Source organism: Pseudoliparis swirei, chromosome 18 (assembly GCF_029220125.1).
Source record: "Pseudoliparis swirei isolate HS2019 ecotype Mariana Trench chromosome 18, NWPU_hadal_v1, whole genome shotgun sequence".
In the NCBI taxonomy this organism is placed as follows: domain Eukaryota; kingdom Metazoa; phylum Chordata; class Actinopteri; order Perciformes; family Liparidae; genus Pseudoliparis; species Pseudoliparis swirei.
The window spans coordinates 1,903,822-1,924,360 of NC_079405.1; the positions used below are offsets into that span (position 1 = coordinate 1,903,822).

Here is a 20,539-nt window from a genome sequence, read left to right on the forward strand (position 1 = left end):
GAGGCGCCCCCTGGTGGTCAGTAGAGAGAATGCAGCTTTAACACATGAAGCATAGACTTCTATACAACCAGAGGAGTCTCCCCCTGGTGGTCAGGAGAGAGAATGCAGCTTTAACACATGAAGCATAGACTTCTATACAACCAGAAGAGTCGCCCCCTGGTGGTCAGGAGAGAGAATGCAGCTTTAACACATGAAGCATAGACTTCTATACAACCAGAGGAGTCGCCCCCTGGTGGTCAGGAGAGAGAATGCAGCTTTAACACATGAAGCATAGACTTCTATACAACCAGAGGAGCCGCCCCCTGGTGGTCAGGAGAGAGGTAAAAGGTCAGAACACACTGATAATGATGTTTGGGTTCATTGTGTATTTGGCTGAATATTTCCATTTCTTTAAAAATGATTATTTGTGGTTTTCAGTTATTTCCAGCGTGTTGTGTTTGCCACGCCCCCTTCAACTACGTCACCGCGATGACGTTTTACGAGTCATTGACATATGTGTTTTAAAATTTTTATCGCGGATAAAACGAACGCATCTCATCTTTAAGTGTCCCACAACACCTTCAAATTCAGCCGAGAGAGTCTGGTTGTTAGACAGGTGCATGTGACGTCATAAAAACGCGTCATGGCACTTTTTGTGATGTGTGTGTTTTCTTTCAGTTGGGAGTGGAAACGTGTCCCAACATCTTTGTGACAGCTGCAGCTTCCAAAACAACCAAACTCCACTCAGAAAATAGAGCACTTCACCGCGGAGGCATCCCCCACATGGACGGGTTACAACCCGCGGCACTGCCCCTTTAACACCCGACTACTACATCTACTTGTACTTATTATGTTTACTCTTTAAACTTCAGATATCAGCTCGCCTTATGTTCCCGGCTTGGTTACCAACACACACACTAACACACACACACCGTGGACCGCGGAGGGCGGTGGTTCGCCACCAGGGACCACTTCGAAACGTTTTTAACCCAAAATATAGAGCCGCGACCCGCACGAGACATGCGCCGAATTTACCTGTAGGCCGTGAAGAGGTGCGGGAGCCCGCGGTCATGTTGGGAAAACCCACGTAAGTCCACAAAAAAGCGGGTAATATTTCAATGGTCGGTTGTTTAAATGTAATGTGGGTTTGTTGGCGCTCCCGTCCGGAGAGACGCAGCCTACAGCCGGGGGACGGCGCTGGTTGCCATTTTAAAAGCCGTTTACTTTTTTTTTAAAAGACCCCTTCAATGGTCGATTCGTCTGTCGGAATAAACAAAACAGATTTTGTTTAACAGCCGCCGGGTCCGGGCCGGTGCTCCACACATGCGGACCGGCGGTGTCAGGCCGCCGTGTCAAGCCTCTGGTTCGCGGGGTGAAACAATGCAGGGCTCCGCGCGAGGCTCCGGTCGCTCCGCCTGCCGCCGGGTCTCGAGCGAGGTTTATCGGCTCGTGCGTCAGCCTCTGTACCCCCCTCCGCAGCTGCTTCGGAGCGCAGCGGCGTCAAGCTGACACGCGACATCCTGCACGCAACGCGGGACGCTTCCGGTTACTTTTTCAAAATAAAATATAAATAAGGTTTCATTTTTTAGATATAAAAACTAAAATACATTTACAAAATAAAGCGTCCCTGTTATTGTCCATGTATATAACAAGTTTACATATTTAATATACATTAATGTTCCTACCTTCTTTCCTCTTCAGAGTAAAACTACATAATTCTCCTCAGTTTGCTTTTGTTCCCTTTGTTTTTTGTCCACGTCTCACCTTGTAGAATTTACTGGGTCCTATATGTGTTTAATTGTTTATTAATTTGTACTCACTCTGCTACACACAAATATTGCAGATATATACAAATATAAATCACAATAACGGTAATGTGCTAATCTAAAATAAATACAATGCTAAATAAATCATCAATATATGATAACAGATATAAAGAATAACTAGTGTGCTTCATTATTGAAGCTTAATTCAACAAAACAAAAAGTTTCCATTTTCCGAATTGAATTTCAAGATGGATGAAGTAAATTAAATGTCAAGAAAATAAACACTCAGCAAGTCCTTTATCAACTCCTGAAGTGTAAGGTGGTTTTAAAGCTCGTCTCAGGTCACGTGATGTCATGTTATCATTCATTCAAATGGGGAGATTGTCAATTATTTAAACCAAAAATGTGATTTTGGTTCTCTTAAAAATGTGTATAAATGAACTTCCGGTGACACTCGGACTCATTCGGTCCGACTTGACGCAGCCTCAGTCCCGAGAGGAAAGCGGAAAAACGGCGCCTCCTGGTGGACAAAAGTATAATTAACACAACAAATTAATTATTTACAGGACAGCAGAGAATACAGATGAACCGGGTCTGTTTGGTCCTGTATGTCATTACTGAACCACGACCACTAAATACTCGTTTAAATTATTCATCTGCAGCCTGAAGAGGAAAAGACTCCGATTTATAGTCTTAAATGTTTACTCTTGTATTTAATCTTAATTGTATTTTACTTTTTTATATTGTAGTTTCTCTTATGTGTGTATTTATTTTACACTTATCAATTGTTCTATTGTTCATAAATGTTTGTATTCGGTTTTTGTAATTTTTTTATAGCTAGTAATATATATTTATTTTTCTCTTTTGTTCTTCCTTTTTTTTTGTTCAGCAGATGTTCAACAATACAAACAAATAAAAATGTCCCAAAAAATTGTAAGTTGCTTGTTTATAGTATCTTACATTATAAAATACCCATTGTCTTTGTTTATTTCACATCAATGTCTTTTTGTTTTTTTATGTGTAATGTTATTGAAATTGTACATTACTGCAAATAATTCTGTGTCAAAAGTTCGGATGCAATGCAACAAATATACTGACTCAAATAAAATATCTCTGTTCATGATATTGCAGCTTTTAGGAGTCTCGTGTGGAATAAAGCACCGAAACGGCAGCGTTACGTCTTTTATTGTCTTCATGTCCACCAACACCATCTGAAACAAAGTCAAAAATACAAGTAAAATAAGTCTAGTTTTAGATTGTAATCTTCATTTATACAGCTAAAGGTCTAAAGTGCTGTATAATCAATAAATGATTTAAATGATTGTACAATTCACTAGCAACAATAAAAAAACGTCCACAGTATAAGGCTTCATTACATTCTGTGAGAGGTCACGGGGTCACGATGTCTTTAAAACAAAGTGTACACGGTGAGGCCGAAGTCATTATCCATACCATAATGATGTCATATTTATGTCACAATTTCGAGTAAAACATCGAGGTATTAAAATAATTTAATTACGAGAAGAAAAAAAAGTTATGTATCTTGTAATAATGTGAACGAGGTTGTTGCGTGATTACGACTTCCACCAAGTAGATTACGTGCGTGCTTTAATTAAAATAACTAATATTTGTCAGTATTATTCATACTTTTTTATTATATGCAACGAACAACTCAAAAAAGACAATCTTGGTATTTTCTCTCTGTTCCAGCTTTCAGCGTTAAAATGTCTGCAAACAAAAGGAGAAACAAAGTGGGTACAATGTAACGACGTGAAATAAACGTTTGTTATCATGTAACGACTTGAAATAAACGTTTGTTATCATGTAACGACTTGAAATAAACGTTTATCATGTAACGACTTGAAATAAACGTTTATCATGTAACGACTTGAAATAAACGTTTGTTATCATGTAACGACGTGAAATAAACGTTTGTTATCATGTAACGACTTGAAATAAACGTTTGTTATCATGTAACGACTTGAAATAAACGTTTGTTACAATGTAACGACTTGAAATAAACATGTGTCACAATGTAACGACTTGAAATAAACGTTTGTTACAATGTAACGACTTGAAATAAACGTTTGTTGTTTCAATGTAACGACTTGAAATAAACGTTTGTTGTTTCAATGTAACGACTTGAAATAAACGTTTGTCACAATGTAACGACTTGAAATAAACATTTGTTGTTACAATGTAACGACTTGAAATAAAATGTTTGTTTACAATGTAACGACTTGAAATAAACGTTTGTTGTTTCAATGTAACGACTTCAAATAAAACGTTTGTTTACAATGTAACGACTTGAAATAAACGTTTGTTACAATGTAACGACTTGAAATAAAATGTTTGTTTACAATATAACGACTTGAAATAAAACGTTTGTTGTTACAATGTAACGACTTGAAATATAACGTTTGTTGTTACAATGTAACGACTTGAAATGAAACGTTTGTTGTTACAATGTAACGACTTGAAATATAACGTTTGTTGTTACAATGTAACGACTTGAAATGAAACGTTTGTTTTCAAGTCATTACATTGTTAACAACTTAAACAAATGTTTTATTTCAACATACATGTTCATGTTGTTTGTTTCTTTGTAATTTTAATAATTTAGCATTTATTCAAACTAATGTTCCTGTAAAAATGATATTAAATGATTTCTATGTTCATAATTACATTCATGAGTTAGCGTCTGAAGAAATGAGAATTATACGTTTCTATATCTTATAATGATGATTTACAAATGATTTAATTTAACTAGAACTTATCACCAGTTAAAATGCAATAAATAAAATCTATTTATTGCATTTCTTCATGTTTTGTCAGAATGTTCATAATCACAAGAAAACTTATTTTTCGTACATAATTAGCAAATAGTTATTATAACTGAGTCGTATATGAATTAAATATTTTCTTTTAATTGGACATAATGAGAACATCTTGTATTTTATAATGACCAGAGTCTCCAAATTCTGATTTCTGTTGCTTCTAATTATGACTTCTGTATAACATAATTATGACTTCTGTTTCTTGTAATTATGACTTCTGTAAATCTTTAAAATTACTTTGACTGTAAAATAAAATAATTTCTTCATTTTCAAGATCTTTTCAAATAGGTTTCAAAAAACCTTTCTGAGACATGTCTGGAAACAGTCATTCAGAAAGACGCTGTCCGTCTCCACGGCAACAGTCATCCAACAGGTGTGACAACTCGGGTAATCCATCCCATAATGATGAATTACTGGTTGGCCTCAAGTCTCCCCAGAGACATCACAGCTGTTCTGTCCAGCATCTGGAAAGAGTCCTCAGAGTCCTCAGACGCCCTGAGTGTCCTCAGTGTCCTCAGAGTGTCCTCAGTGTCCTCAGAGTGTCACAGAGTTTCCTTAGTGTCCTCTGAGTGTCCTCAGTGTCCTTCGTATGGTTGTGTCCTCCGATTGTCCTCAGTGTGTTCCAAGAGTGTCCTTGATTTGTCCTAAGTGAGTCCTCGTGTGTTTGAGTCCTTGTATGTTTGAGTCCTCGTGTGTTTTAATCATTGTATGTTTGAGTCCTCGTATGTTTGAGTCCTTGTGTGTTTGAGTCCTTGTATGTTTGAGTCCTCGTGTGTTTTAATCATTGTATGTTTGAGTCCTCGTATGTTTGAGTCCTTGTGTGTTTGAATCCTTGTATGTTTGAGTCCTTGTATGTTTGAGTCATTGTGTGTTTGAGTCCTTGTATGTTTGAGTCCTCGTGTGTTTGAGTCCTCGTGTGTTTTAATCATTGTATGTTTGAGTCCTCGTATGTTTGAGTCCTTGTATGTTTGAGTCCTTTTGTGTTTGAATCCTTGTATGTCTGAGTCCTCGTGTGTTTGAGTCCTCGTGTATTTGGGTCCTTGTATGTTTGAGTCCTTGAATGTTTGAGTCCTTGTGTGTTTGAATCCTTGTATGTTTGAGTCCTTGTATGTTTGAGTCATTGTGTGTTTGAGTCATTGTATGTTTGAGTCCTCGTGTGTTTTAATCATTGTATGTTTGAGTCCTCGTGTGTTTGAGTCATTGTATGTTTGAGTCCTTGTATGTTTGAGTCATTGTGTGTTTGAGTCCTTGTATGTTTGAGTCCTCGTGTGTTTTAATCATTGTATGTTTGAGTCCTCGTGTGTTTTAATCCTTGTATGTTTGAGTCCTCGTATGTTTGAGTCCTTGTATCTTTGAGTCCTTGTGTGTTTGAGTCTTTGTATGTTTGAGTCCTTGTATGTTTGAGTCCTTGTGTGATTAAATCATTGTATCTTTGAGTCCTCGTATGTTTGAGTCCTCATATGTTTGAGTCCTTGTGTGTTTGAGTCCTTGTATGTTTGAGTCCTTGTATGTTTGAGTCCTTGTGTGTTTGAGTCCCTTTATCTTTGAGTCCTCTGTCCTCTAGCGGACATCAGTCCTCTCTACACTTCCTTTTCTTCTTTACTGTGAAACGACGTCCGTCTCAGATTTTCTTTCACTTTGACGAACTCCGGCGCTTTCGAGTCGTCCTCTTCCTCCTGGTGTCGGTCCAACTGAGACACAGAGACAGTTAGAGAGAGAGGGTGTGTGTAGGTTGTGTGTGTGTGTGTGTGTGTGTCTGTGTTGTGTGTTTTCGTGTTACCTCGTCCAGTTTCTGGTGTCTCTTCAGAAGCTCCGCCTCCAGAGGGGAGATCTTCCTCCGTTCTTCCTCTTCCTGTTTCCTCTTCTTCATCAGCTGATCTCTTTTCCTCGAGTCCAGAACTCTCTGCAGCTCCGGCTTTGTCTCCACACTCACCCCGCTGCCTCTGAACACACACATACACACACACATACAAGTTATATTATTTACAAAAACAAATGTATATATATTTACCTTCGCATTGAAAATGCCGGAAGGTTATGTTTTGATCGCCGTGTATTTATTTATTTATTTATTTGTATGCGTGTTATTCGCAAATCTCAAAAAGTATTGAACCGAATCGCATGAAATTTGGTGGGATGATTGTTTATTATCCGGGGACCAGTTGATTAGATTTTGGGATCGATCGGGTCAAAGGTCAAAGGTCAAATGTCATGAACAGGTCAAATCTTTCGCAGAACTCAAAAAGTATTGAACCGAATCGCATGAAATTAGGTGGGATCATTGTTTATTATCCGGGGACCAGTTGATTAGATTTTGGGATCGATCGGGTCAAAGGTCAAAGGTCATGAACAGGTCAAAATCTTTCGCAGAACTCAAAAAGTATTGAACCGAATCGCATGAAATTTGGTGGGATGATTGTTTATTATCCGGGGACCAGTTGACTAGATTTTGGGATCGATCGGGTCAAAGGTCAAGGTCAAAGGTCATGAACAGGTCAAAATGTTCTTGAATCGCCTGAAATTTGGTGGGATGATTGGTTATTATCCGGGGACCATTTGATTAGATTTTGGGATCAATCGGGTCAAAGGTCAAGGTCAAGGTCATGGAAAGGTCAAACTCTGTTTTTTACCATAGCACGATACATTTTTGTCCAATTGGCATGCAACTAATGCCAAAATGTTCATAATTCAATGCCCAATCTTGTGATATGCGAAGGTATGTGCTCTACCGAGTGCCCATTCTAGTTATATATACATATGTATAAACTCTTCTTCTTCTCCTTCTTCTTCTTCTTCTATCTGAATGAGTGACGTGTGTTTCTTTGTTCCTCCACCAGAGGGCGGTCTTTTATAACTACACAAATAACTGAACACATACAACATGGGTTTCTGCACACACACACATACACACATATACACACACACACACACACACATAGTGTGTTAGTCTGTGTGAGTTTCTCTCAAGTTCAAGTTCCGGTTGATTTGTGAGATGCTTCCTGATGTCCATGAGGGTTTTATTCGCCTCCTTTCAGCTTCACTTTTAATCCTCAATGGTAAAAAGGAAGAAGAAGAAGAAGAAAAAGAAGAAGAAAAAGAAGAAGAAGAACGATGACCTCCCTTTTCTCAAAGCGACCGTGCGGAGGTGAAAACTTTCCCATCGTCCTCGGCAACGCAGGCCTGCGAGGTGGGAGGCTGTTGCCTAGCAGCCGCCGCTCGTGTCTTCGGATGCTTTACATGGCGAGACGACAGGCGTAAAGGAAAAGAAATAAAGTGCTCTGATTGGTCGGCTCATGGGCGCCAGCTGATGGTGAGGGAGCCGTGTGAAGTAGAGCTGTAGACATCGTGTTTATTGTGTTAGAGGACATTGTAAAGCTGATACAAGCATATTGTTTTTTATTATTTTCTGCATTGTATATATATTTTTTAATATATAGATATTTTTTTATATATATATTTTGATATATATATACATATATATGTATAAAATGAAGAAAATAATACCAAATAATATGCTTCATTTTCCATAGAAGTGCTTGTTTGAAAATGTCGCATCCTCTTTAATGGTCGTCATTTTCTTAAAATGTCCAAAAATGTCTTTACTTTAGAAAATATATCCGACTATCCTATAATACTTGCGCCCCCCAACAAATGTCCCCACTTCTCTTAATGTCCAGGCATTAAAAAATACTTTAAGAATAGTGGTCTAAATTTACGTTAAAGTTTCCCGAAAAGATTTCCATAAACACTTTCATCGTAAATTAACAATCAAATGTTCTTGAATTTCTCAACAAATGACAACAAATCTAACAAAATCTTGACAAATATGAAAATATGTCAACAAATGTCAACAAATGTCAACGAATGTCAACAAATGTCAACAAATCTAAAAAATCTTGACAAATATGAAAATATGTCAACAAATGTCAACAAATGTCAACAAATGTCAACAAATGTCAACGAATGTCAACGAATGTCAACAAATGTCCTCCCGTTCCAAAACGTCCCCACTTCCCACCACGGTCCTCACATGTGCATGTAGACAAACACACACACACACACACAGTACCGTTTGCAGCTGCTCATCAGCTCCCGGTGAAGCTCCTGGTGACTCTTTGAAGCCTTGACGGGGTTCACCAGCTTCTTGGGCTTGATGAGGTCCTCGTCCTCGTCCTCCTCCAGGTAGTCGGGCTGGGGCACGTAGCCGGACGCCGGACGCGGCTTCCTGCGGACGCCCTCGGCCCGGTGCTGCTGCAGGTCTGCGTACGCCGAGGCTGAGGACACACATCCACCGACGGTCACTTCACCTTTAAATCCGCTCTGCAGAGGATCGACCTTTATAGATGGCGCTGGATCTCGTGGTCGATCCCTACGGCGCCCCCCTCAGGGCGTCAGTGGTAATACATCCGGGGGTTTGATCACGTGATGAACGCTGCAGGGATTTCCCGCCGCGTGTGCGTGAACCGGTCCGTGTTTCCATGTGTTTTCTCGTCGTGTCCGTATCTCCGGCTTTGTGTTCACGGGCATCTGATCCCAGCCCTCAGATATTCTGGGAGACAGAGATCAGATGTCATACCGTTCACCTCGCACAATGACCTCTTTCTCCGGCGCAACCAGAGACCGACGTCCACCGCTGCTTCATGTTTCACCCAAAAAAACAGCAAAAGTGAAGCGCGCTCCGGGAGCGCCGTGCGTGGAGCGCCGTCGGGAACGTCTTCCGGCTTCGGGCTTTTTCCGAGGCCGCTGCAGAGATTCGCTCGGCGCGTCTGCGAAGCGCCGGAGGATGTTTGGACGTCCGAAAGTCAGACTACTACGATGACGCGGAGACGAAAGCCCGGCTCACACAACCCGAGACTCGGGAGACAGTTTAACGAAACTGAAGAAACACCAGAAGAACGAGCGTTACCTTCACGATGTTCGAAAGATTCTACCAGCTCGATGCACCCGATTCAACCGAAACTAAGTCACGAGAGATTATTGGACTAAACCAAGACTAAAATAGAAGAAAACTGAAGAATCACCAATAGATCGTCCGTTAGCTTCATGACGTTTGACCGAGCGAGATCTGACAACGACTCTGACTGGAAGTCGTCTTTCAAACTGTTTTTAAACTCTTTTTTAAACTCTTTTAAACTCTTTTTAAACTCGGTGGTTCCGAGCAGGCGTCGGTTCGGCAGGAGGCCGGAGGTCTGGACGGACTTTGAGACGCAGGCCGAGGTTTCCCATCGATCCGGGACGTGAAACCGACCCCCCTCTGGAGTTCATCGACGTGTCCGTGAGTGCCCCCCCCCTCCCCCCCCATGTTATCCGGTTACGACCAGGAAGCTGTGATTACTCTGAGCAGGAAGCCTGTCTGACTCCACCGCCGCCGGACAGGAAACTGAAGAACTGAAGGAGATGAATCTGATTCACTCGTCCTGAGAATCAAATCAGATCCAACCGGCTGCGGAGCTCAGGAACCCAAAACCAGGACACACACACTCCAATATACACACATATATACACACACATATATACACACATATACACACACATATATACACACATATATATACACATTTATACACACATATATATACACATTTATACACACATATATACACACATATATACACACATATATATACACATTTATACACACATATATATACACATTTATACACACATATATACACACATATATACACACACATATATATACACATATATACACACATATATATACACATTTATACACACATATATATACACATTTATACACACATATATACACACATATATATACACACATATATACACACATATATATACACATTTATACACACATATATATACACATTTATACACACATATATACACACATATATACATACATATATATACACATATACACACATATATATACACATATATACACACATATATACACACATATATACACACACATATATATACACATATATACACACATATATATACACATTTATACACACATATATATACACATTTATACACACATATATACACACATATATACATACATATATATACACATATATACACACATATATATACACATTTATACACACATATATATACACATTTATACACACATATATACACACATATATACACATATATACACACATATATATACACATATATACACACATATATATACACATTTATACACACATATATATACACATTTATACACACATATATACACACATATATACATACATATATATACACATATATACACACATATATATACACATTTATACACACATATATATACACATTTATACACACATATATACACACATATATACACACATATAAACATACATATTGTGGCAGACCAGGGGAAAGCAGAGCAGACGAGGCCCAGGAGGCGGATCCCAAAGCTCAGGTTGGGGGAAGTGATCCACGGGGCGTACCTCCCAGTGCAGGTGCTGCAGCCAATGGGCCCATGGGAGTGGTCACACCTGCAGCCAATCAGCTGATGACAGACACAGACTCTATCTACCCTCCACTGGAAGGCATCAGGAGAGAGCAGCCTGAACAGGAGAGGAGAAGGAACGGGGGAACCTCAGGAGAGGAGAAGGAACGGGGGAACCTCAGGAGAGGAGAAGGAACGGGGGAACCTCAGGAGAGGAGAAGGAACGGGGGAACCTCAGGAGAGGAGAAGGAACGGGGGAACCTCAGGAGAGGAGCAGGAACGGGGGAACCTCAGGAGAGGAGATGGAACGGGGGAACCTCAGGAGAGGAGATGGAACGGGGGAACCTCAGGAGAGGAGAAGGAACGGGGGAACCTCAGGAGAGGAGCAGGAACGGGGGAACCTCAGGAGAGGAGCAGGAACGGGGGAACCTCAGGAGAGGAGAAGGAACGGGGGAACCTCAGGAGAGGAGATGGAACGGGGGAACCTCAGGAGAGGAGAAGGAACGGGGGAACCTCAGGAGAGGAGAAGGAACGGGGGAACCTCAGGAGAGGAGAAGGAACGGGGGAACCTCAGGAGAGGAGAAGGAACGGGGGAACCTCAGGAGAGGAGAAGGAACGGGGGAACCTCAGGAGAGGAGAAGGAACGGGGGAACCTCAGGAGAGGAGCAGGAACGGGGGAACCTCAGGAGAGGAGATGGAACGGGGGAACCTCAGGAGAGGAGAACGGGGGAACCTCAGGAGAGGAGAAGGAACAGGGGAACCTCAGGAGAGGAGCAGGAACGGGGGAACCTCAGGAGAGGAGAAGGAACGGGGGAACCTCAGGAGAGGAGAAGGAACGGGGGAACCTCAGGAGAGGAGATGGAACGGGGGAACCTCAGGAGAGGAGAAGGAACGGGGGAACCTCAGGAGAGGAGAAGGAACGGGGGAACCTCAGGAGAGGAGAAGGAACGGGGGAACCTCAGGAGAGGAGAAGGAACGGGGGAACCTCAGGAGAGGAGAAGGAACGGGGAACCTCAGGAGAGGAGAAGGAAGGGGGGAACCTCAGGAGAGGAGAAGGAACGGGGGAACCTCAGGAGAGGAGAAGGAACGGGGGAACCTCAGGAGAGGAGCAGGAACGGGGGAACCTCAGGAGAGGAGAAGGAACGGGGGAACCTCAGGAGAGGAGAAGGAACGGGGGAACCTCAGGAGAGGAGAAGGAACGGGGGAACCTCAGGAGAGGAGATGGAACGGGGGAACCTCAGGAGAGGAGCAGGAACGGGGGAACCTCAGGAGAGGAGAAGGAACGGGGGAACCTCAGGAGAGGAGAAGGAACGGGGGAACCTCAGGAGAGGAGAAGGAATGGGGGAACCTCAGGAGAGGAGAAGGAACGGGGGAACCTCAGGAGAGGAGAAGGAACGGGGGAACCTCAGGAGAGGAGATGGAACGGGGGAACCTCAGGAGAGGAGCAGGAACGGGGGAACCTCAGGAGAGGAGAAGGAACGGGGGAACCTCAGGAGAGGAGAAGGAACGGGGGAACCTCAGGAGAGGAGAAGGAACGGGGGAACCTCAGGAGAGGAGAAGGAACAGGGGAACCTCAGGAGAGGAGATGGAACAGGGAACCTCAGGAGAGGAGAAGGAAGGGGGGAACCTCAGGAGAGGAGCAGGAACGGGGGAACCTCAGGAGAGGAGCAGGAACGGGGGAACCTCAGGAGAGGAGAAGGAACGGGGGAACCTCAGGAGAGGAGAAGGAACGGGGAACCCCAGGAGAGGAGAAGGAAGGGGGGAACCACAGGAGAGGAGAAGGAACGGGGGAACCTCAGGAGAGGAGATGGAACGGGGGAACCTCAGGAGAGGAGCAGGAACGGGGGAACCTCAGGAGAGGAGAAGGAACGGGGGAACCTCAGGAGGAGAAGGACGGGGAACCTCAGGAGAGGAGCAGGAACGGGGAACCTCAGGAGAGCAGAAGGAACGCGGGTTCCACAGGAGAGGAGCAGGATCGGCGGATCCTCAGGACAGGAGATGGAACGGGGAAAACTCAGGATAGGAGAAGGAACGGCCGAACCTCAGGAGAGGAGAAGGAACGGGGAACCTCAGGAGAGGAGAAGGAACGGGGGAACCTCAGGAGAGGAGAAGGAACGGGGGAACCTCAGGAGAGGAGATGGAACGGGGGAACCTCAGGAGAGGAGAAGGAACGGTGGAACCTCAGGAGAGGAGAAGGAACGGGGGAACCTCAGGAGAGGAGATGGAACGGGGGAACCTCAGGAGAGGAGAAGGAACGGGGGAACCTCAGGAGAGGAGATGGAACGGGGGAACCTCAGGAGAGGAGAAGGAACGGGGGAACCTCAGGAGAGGAGAAGGAACGGGGGAACCTCAGGAGAGGAGATGGAACGGGGGAACCTCAGGAGAGGAGAAGGAACGGGGGAACCTCAGGAGAGGAGAAGGAACGGTGGAACCTCAGGAGAGTAGAAGGAACGGTGGAACCTCAGGAGAGGAGAAGGAACGGTGGAACCTCAGGAGAGGAGAAGGAACGGGGGAACCTCAGGAGAGGAGAAGGAACGGGGGAACCTCAGGAGAGGAGATGGAACGGGGGAACCTCAGGAGAGGAGAAGGAACGGGGGAACCTCAGGAGAGGAGAAGGAACGGGGGAACCTCAGGAGAGTAGAAGGAACGGTGGAACCTCAGGAGAGGAGCAGGAACGGGGGAACCTCAGGAGAGGAGAAGGAACGGGAACCTCAGGAGAGGAGAAGGAACGGGGGAACCTCAGGAGAGGAGAAGGAACGGGGGAACCTCAGGAGAGGAGAAGGAACGGTGGAACCTCAGGAGAGGAGAAGGAACGGGGGAACCTCAGGAGAGGAGAAGGAACGGTGGAACCTCAGGAGAGGAGAAGGAACGGTGAAACCTCAGGAGAGGAGCAGGAACGGTGGAACCTCAGGAGAGGAGAAGGAATGGGGGAACCTCAGGAGAGGAGAAGGAACGGGGGAACCTCAGGAGAGGAGCAGGAACGGGGGAACCTCAGGAGAGGAGAAGGAACGGGGGAACCTCAGGAGAGGAGCAGGAACGGGGGAACCTCAGGAGAGGAGAAGGAACGGGGGAACCTCAGGAGAGGAGAAGGAACGGGGAACCTCAGGAGAGGAGAAGGAACGGGGGAACCTCAGGAGAGGAGAAGGAACGGGGGAACCTCAGGAGAGGAGAAGGAACGGGGGAACCTCAGGAGAGGAGAAGGAACGGTGGAACCTCAGGAGAGGAGAAGGAACGGGGGAACCTCAGGAGAGGAGCAGGAACGGGGGAACCTCAGGAGAGGAGCAGGAACGGGGGAACCTCAGGAGAGGAGAAGGAACGGTGGAACCTCATGAGAGGAGCAGGAACGGGGGAACCTCAGGAGAGGAGAAGGAACGGTGAAACCTCAGGAGAGGAGAAGGAACGGTGGAACCTCAGGAGAGGAGCAGGAACGGGGGAACCTCAGGAGAGGAGCAGGAACGGTGAAACCTCAGGAGAGGAGAAGGAACGGTGGAACCTCAGGAGAGGAGAAGGAACGGGGGAACCTCAGGAGAGGAGCAGGAATGGGGGAACCTCAGGAGAGGAGAAGGAACGGTGGAACCTCAGGAGAGGAGAAGGAACGGGGGAACCTCAGGAGACGAGAAGGAACGGTGGAACCTCAGGAGAGGAGCAGGAACGGGGGAACCTCAGCAGAGGAGCAGGAATGGGGGAACCTCAGGAGAGGAGAAGGAACGGTGGAACCTCAGGAGAGGAGAAGGAACGGGGGAACCTCAGGAGAGGAGAAGGAATGGGGGAACCTCAGGAGAGGAGCAGGAACGGGGGAACCTCAGGAGAGTAGAAGGAACGGGGGAACCTCAGGAGAGGAGAAGGAACGGGGGAACCTCAGGAGAGGAGCCGCCTCAGACCGGAGGTAACTGGACCCTCTCTCCTCTGCTCGGCCCATATAGGAGATCAGAACCGTCTCCCACCAGGTGTGAGACCAAAGACCAAAGACCGGGAAGAATCCTTTGTTGCCGTTAGATGCCCATCCCCCCTTCTCCTATACGTTTTATTAAAAGACACTTTATTTTGCGCTACGTCTCTGAGTCTCCTGATTTTATACCGAATCTCACCTCCAAGTCCCCCGGGTTGCCACAATATATATACACATATATACACACATACAGTATATATACACATATATATACACACATATATACATACATATACACACATATATACACATATATACATATATGCACACATATATACACTGTGTGTATATATGTGTGTATATATGTGTATGTTGATTACAATAGTCACTGTGATAAAATGTAAAAACAATGAATAATATATTTGATTGACACGTTTACATCTGAATGTAACGTCTAGTTTACACAGTGATTAAAATCACTAGTGATTATTGGACTAGACCAAGACTGATCACGAGGTGATTATTGGCCAAACAAACTCACTCACTGTGAGATTATTGGACCAAACCAAGATTAAATCACTAGAGATTATTGGACTAAACCAAGATTAAATCACAGTGGATTATTGGACTAAACCAAGACTAAATCACTAGAGATTATTGGACCAAACCAAGATTAAATCACTGTGATTATTGGACTAAACCAAGACTAAATGTGGTGTGTATTGGACTAAACCAAGACTAACTCACCAGATTATTGGACCAAACCAAGACTAACTCACTAGGTGACATTATTGGACTCAAACCGAGACTAAATCAATAGAGATTAGAAAACATTTAGAGATTATTGACCAAACCACGACTAAAAATGGACCCAGAAAAATATTTGACCAAACCAAGACAAAATCACTAGAGATTATTGGACTAGACCAAGACTAAATCACGAGAGATTATTGGGCCAAACCAAAACTCACTCACTTGAGATTATTGGACCAAACCAAGATTAAATCACTAGAGATTATTGGACTAAACCAAGATTAAATCACTAGAGATTATTGGACTAAACCAAGACTAAATCACTAGAGATTATTGGACCAAACCAAGATTAAATCACTAGAGATTATTGGACTAAACCAAGACTAAATCACTAGATATTATTGGACTAAACCAAGACTAACTCACCAGATATTATTGGACCAAACCAAGACTAACTCACTAGGGATTATTGGACTAAACAAAGACTAACACAGTAGAGATTATTGGACTAAACCAAGACTAACTCACCAGAGATTATTGGACCAAACCAAGACTAACTCACGAGGGATTATTGGACTAAACCAAGACTAACTCACGAGAGATTATTGCACTAAACCGAGACTAAATTACGAGAGATTATTGGACTAAACCAAGACTAACTCACCAGAGATTATTGGACTAAACCACGACTAACTCACCAGAGATTATTGGACCAAACCAAGGCTAACTCACCAGAGATTATTGGACCAAACCAAGACTAACTCACTCGGGATTATTGGACTAAACCAAGACTAACACAGTAGAGATTATTGGACTAAACCAAGACTAACACAGAAGAGATTATTGGACTAAACCAAGACTAAATCACGAGAGATTATTGGACCAAACCAAGACTAACTCACCAGAGATTATTGGACTAAACCAAGACTAACACAGTAGAGATTATTGGACTAAACCAAGACTAACACAGTAGAGATTATTGGACTAAACCAAGACTAACTCATCAGAGATCATTGGACTAAACCAAGACTAAATCACTAGAGATTATTGGACCAAACCAAGACTAAAGACGGAAGAGTCTGGTAAATCTAAGGGTGGAGGGGTTTGCTTCATGACTAACAACAAGTGGTGCGACCCCAAGAACATTAAGACTCTTTCTCGTTCCTGCTCGCCGAACCTGGAACATCTGACGATCTCATGCCGTCCATTCTACCTTCCCCGGGAGTTCAGCTCGGTCATCACCACAGCCGTCTACATTCCACCACAAGCGGACACCGACGTAGCACTATCGGACCTACATGATGTGTTATGTCGGCATCAGAACAAGTATCCCGACGCGCTGTGGTGGTGGCTGGGGACTTTAATAGGCAAACCTAAAAAAGTCATGCCGAACTTTCACCAGCACATTACGTGTGCTACCAGAGGGAAAAGAACGGTGGACCACATCTATTCGCCATTCAAGAGAGGTTACAAGGCTGTCTCTCTCCTCCGTCGCAAATCAGACCATGCCGCCATTTTTCTGCTTCCGAGTACCGACAAAGATCGCGCGGGAAGCGGTAGTGACGAGGAACGAAGCGGTGGTCTGACCAATCAGAGGCTGAGCTACAGGACGCTCTGCGTGTCGCCGACTGGGACATGATCCAATCCAGTTCCAGTGACGCCAGCGAGTTTGGAAGTAGCAATGAGCCTCATAGCAACGCTTAGCGGACACCATCGTCCCCACGGTAAAAGTTAGGTCTTTCCTAACCAAAAGCCGTGGGTTGATAGATCCATCCGTGAAGCTGTGAACGCCTGCATTGCTGCCTATAACTCCGGTCTTGTATCCGCAACATGGACGAGTACAAGGCAGCGGTCTATGGACTGAGGAGGGCGGTGAAGAAGGCCAAGAGGAGGTACCGAGACAGAGTGGAATCACAGATGGAGCAGCGCGACACCAGGCGCCTATGGCAGGGGCTACGGACTATCACAGACTACCAGAGCAGACCCCGCTATGGTGAGTGCCGACGCATCCCTAGCGGACGACCTGAACTCATTTTATGCACGGTTTGAGGCTAGCAACAACAGCGCTAGCTCGCCGGCTAACAACAACACCGTTAGCGTAGCCGAGGTGAGTTCTACCGCTGGGGATGAACACACACTCTCTGTGACCGAGCACAGTGTGAGGAGGGCTCTGTTGAGGGTGAACACCAGGAAAGCTGCAGGTCCAGATGGCATATCTGGGCGAGTACTGAAGACCTGTGCTAACCAGCTAGCTCCAGTGTTCACCACAATATTCAACCTCTCCTGGCTGAGTCCGTGGTCCCCGCCTGCTTCAAGAGATCCACTATTGTCCCTGTGCCCAAGAATGCTTCTCCAGCATGTATGAATGACTACCGACCGGTGGCCCTCACCTCGGTGGTCATGAAATGCTTTGAGAGGCTGATAAAGGACTACATCTGCGCCTTGCCTCCTTCCTCCATGGACCCGCTGCAGTTTGCTTATCGCCCAAACAGATCCACGGATGATGCTGTCTCCCAGGTACTGCACACCACACTCTCTCATCTGGACAGCCAGAGGGGGCTATGTGAGACTGCTGTTCATTGATTATAGTTCAGCTTTCAACACCATAGTCCCTCCAGACTGGCCGGCAAGCTGATTGAGCTGGGACTGAACACCCCTGTGTGCTTGGATCCTGGACTTCCTGACCGCCAGGCCACAGGTGGTCAGGGTGGGCAGACACACCTCCAAATCCCTCACCCTGAACACAGGATCCCCAGGGTTGCGTCCTCAGCCCCTACTGTACTCCCTGTACACACATGACTGTGTGGCCAGGTTCAGCTCCAACACCATCATCAAGTTTGCGGATGACACAGTGGTGGTGGGCCTGATCTCCGACAACGACGAGAAGGCCTACCTGGAGGAAGTTGCTGATCTGTCACTCTGGTGCCAGGACAACAGCCTCCTCATGAATGTCACCAAAACTAAGGAGCTGATTGTGGACTTTAGGAGGGTACAACAACAGAGGACGTACTCACCACTGGGGATTAACGGGACTACTGTGGAGAGGGTGAGCGGGTATAAATACCTGGGAGTCCACATCACCGAGGATCTGACATGGTCAACAAACACAGACACTCTGGTGAGAAAGGCAAGGCAGCGCCTCTACCACCTCAGGCAGCTGAGGAAATTTAAAGTTTCCCAGAGGATCCTTCAGTCCTTCTACTCTGGAGCTGTAGAGAGCGTCCTGACAGGAAGCATCACAGCCTGGTTTGGCAACTGCTCCGCTCAGGACAGGAAGGTTTCAGAGAGTAGTGCGTTCGGCTGAACGCACTATTGGAACTACACTCCCACCCTGCAGGACTTGTACACCAGGAGGTGCAGAACCAGAGCCGGCAGGATCATGAAGGATCCTCACCACCCCAACAACAGACTGTTTCAGCTGCTGCGGTCAGGCAGGCGCCTCCGTAGTCACGCTGCAAGAACAGAGAGACTGAGACGGAGTTTCTTTCCTCAGGCCATCAGGACTGTGAACTCCGACCTCACCAGGACCCCCACATAGACCCACACAACTGCCCCTCTTAGGCACACACACACACACACACACACACACACACTTACTGTAAATATTGTGTTCTTTATTGTAAATAGTGTGTACTTGTTGCCCTTGCACATTCCTGCTGAGCATTGCCACTTTCATTTCACTGCACACCCTGTGTGTGTATGTGACAAATAAAACATCTTGAATCTTGAATCTTGACTAACTCACCAGAGATTATTGGAGCAAACCAAGACTAACTCACCAGAGATTATTGGACCAAACCAAGACTAACTCACCAGAGATTATTGGACCAAACCAAGAGTAAATCACTAGAGATTATTAGACCAAACCAAGACTGAACCCCCCTGTGTGTTCCTGTCTTGCTCCACATTTCTGTTGACGAGGTGTTATTATGTAACCGAGTAAAGATCTCCCACTCAGACGCCAGCGGTGACATCATCCGTCCTACGCTCATCACGCCGTCTCATGAGCTCCAACACGACTCAACAGACGAATTATTATGGAAATGTAGATTATAATCTAACTTTATCATTATTATATATATTAAGGGTTCACACACGAAACAATCTGCAAGAGGCTCGTTATCAAGTCCTCAAATCAATAAATCACGTCACTAAAATGCCATTTTTAGGAGATAATAAATTAGGAATTAATTCCTGAACATATAAATCACATTATTTAAATTCCAAAATGACAGTAAAATTTTTTTTTGTATTTATACTTTTATTCTACTCATAACACAGATTTCCACATATTCACCAAATACAAAAATTAAATTGAACAAAATGCTCAAAAAAACATGAATTATAAACAGTTTATGTAATAAAATGTGTAAACAAATTAAATACTGATATCATAAGGAAACTATTTGGATTAAAAGATCAGAAGAAAATAATTAGAAAAATATATGATGATAACCAGTAAACAACAACAACAGTTGTGTAGAGTAATGAAAGCCTCCAGGAGGATCCGGGTCCTCTTACCAGACTTCACCATGGCCCCCCAGGCGGGGGGGGGGGCCCCGGGGCCGCTGCTGGTCCTCCGATCCATCTGGTCCATCTGGTCCGGGTCCTGGTGGTCCTCATGCGGTCCGGTCCGTGTGAACCCTCATGGTCTCAGTGGAGGAGCAGCAGCTCCACTCCGACTGAGTCACGCCGGGTGGAGAACAGCGGTCACATGATCCTCCCAGTGATCCCTCCTCCTCCTCCTCCTCCTCCTCTCCTGCTCTCAGCATTTTCCCACGCTGTTGTCTTCAGGTTTTGGTTTGAAATGAAAATAAAACGTCTGAAGACGGTTGAGCTGAAAATTCCTCCAAATTAAAAGAGAAAATTT

General features: G+C 44.9%; 2 protein-coding genes across 5 annotated transcripts in view; both read right to left on the bottom strand.

Annotated features, from left to right (window-relative positions):
- Positions 1 to 1,397, bottom strand: part of pik3c2b (phosphatidylinositol-4-phosphate 3-kinase, catalytic subunit type 2 beta) — a 31,281-nt gene extending 29,884 nt beyond the window's left edge. The window contains exon 1 of the mRNA XM_056436632.1: positions 1,015 to 1,397. The gene's annotated coding sequence lies outside the window, so the exon portion shown is untranslated. The remainder of the gene's footprint in view (positions 1 to 1,014) is intronic.
- A 111-nt stretch (positions 1,398 to 1,508) lies between these two features.
- LOC130207889 (protein FAM107B-like) lies at positions 1,509 to 20,330 on the bottom strand. 4 transcript variants are annotated; one of them, XM_056436628.1, is made up of 6 exons: positions 20,191 to 20,330; positions 8,652 to 8,856; positions 6,363 to 6,525; positions 6,186 to 6,273; positions 2,844 to 2,956; positions 1,509 to 2,265 (listed from the first exon to the last, which is right to left on the bottom strand). In XM_056436628.1, the coding sequence occupies exons 1-5, from the start codon at positions 20,264 to 20,266 to the stop codon at positions 2,880 to 2,882; spliced, it is 609 nt and encodes a 202-aa protein (XP_056292603.1). In that variant the 5' UTR covers positions 20,267 to 20,330; the 3' UTR covers positions 1,509 to 2,265; positions 2,844 to 2,879. The 4 variants fall into 4 exon arrangements, with proteins under 4 accessions (XP_056292603.1, XP_056292602.1, XP_056292604.1 ...); XM_056436627.1 differs by having other exon boundaries at positions 1,509 to 2,956; XM_056436629.1 differs by lacking the exon at positions 1,509 to 2,265 and having other exon boundaries at positions 2,915 to 6,273.
- Between the last annotated feature and the right edge of the window lie 209 nt (positions 20,331 to 20,539).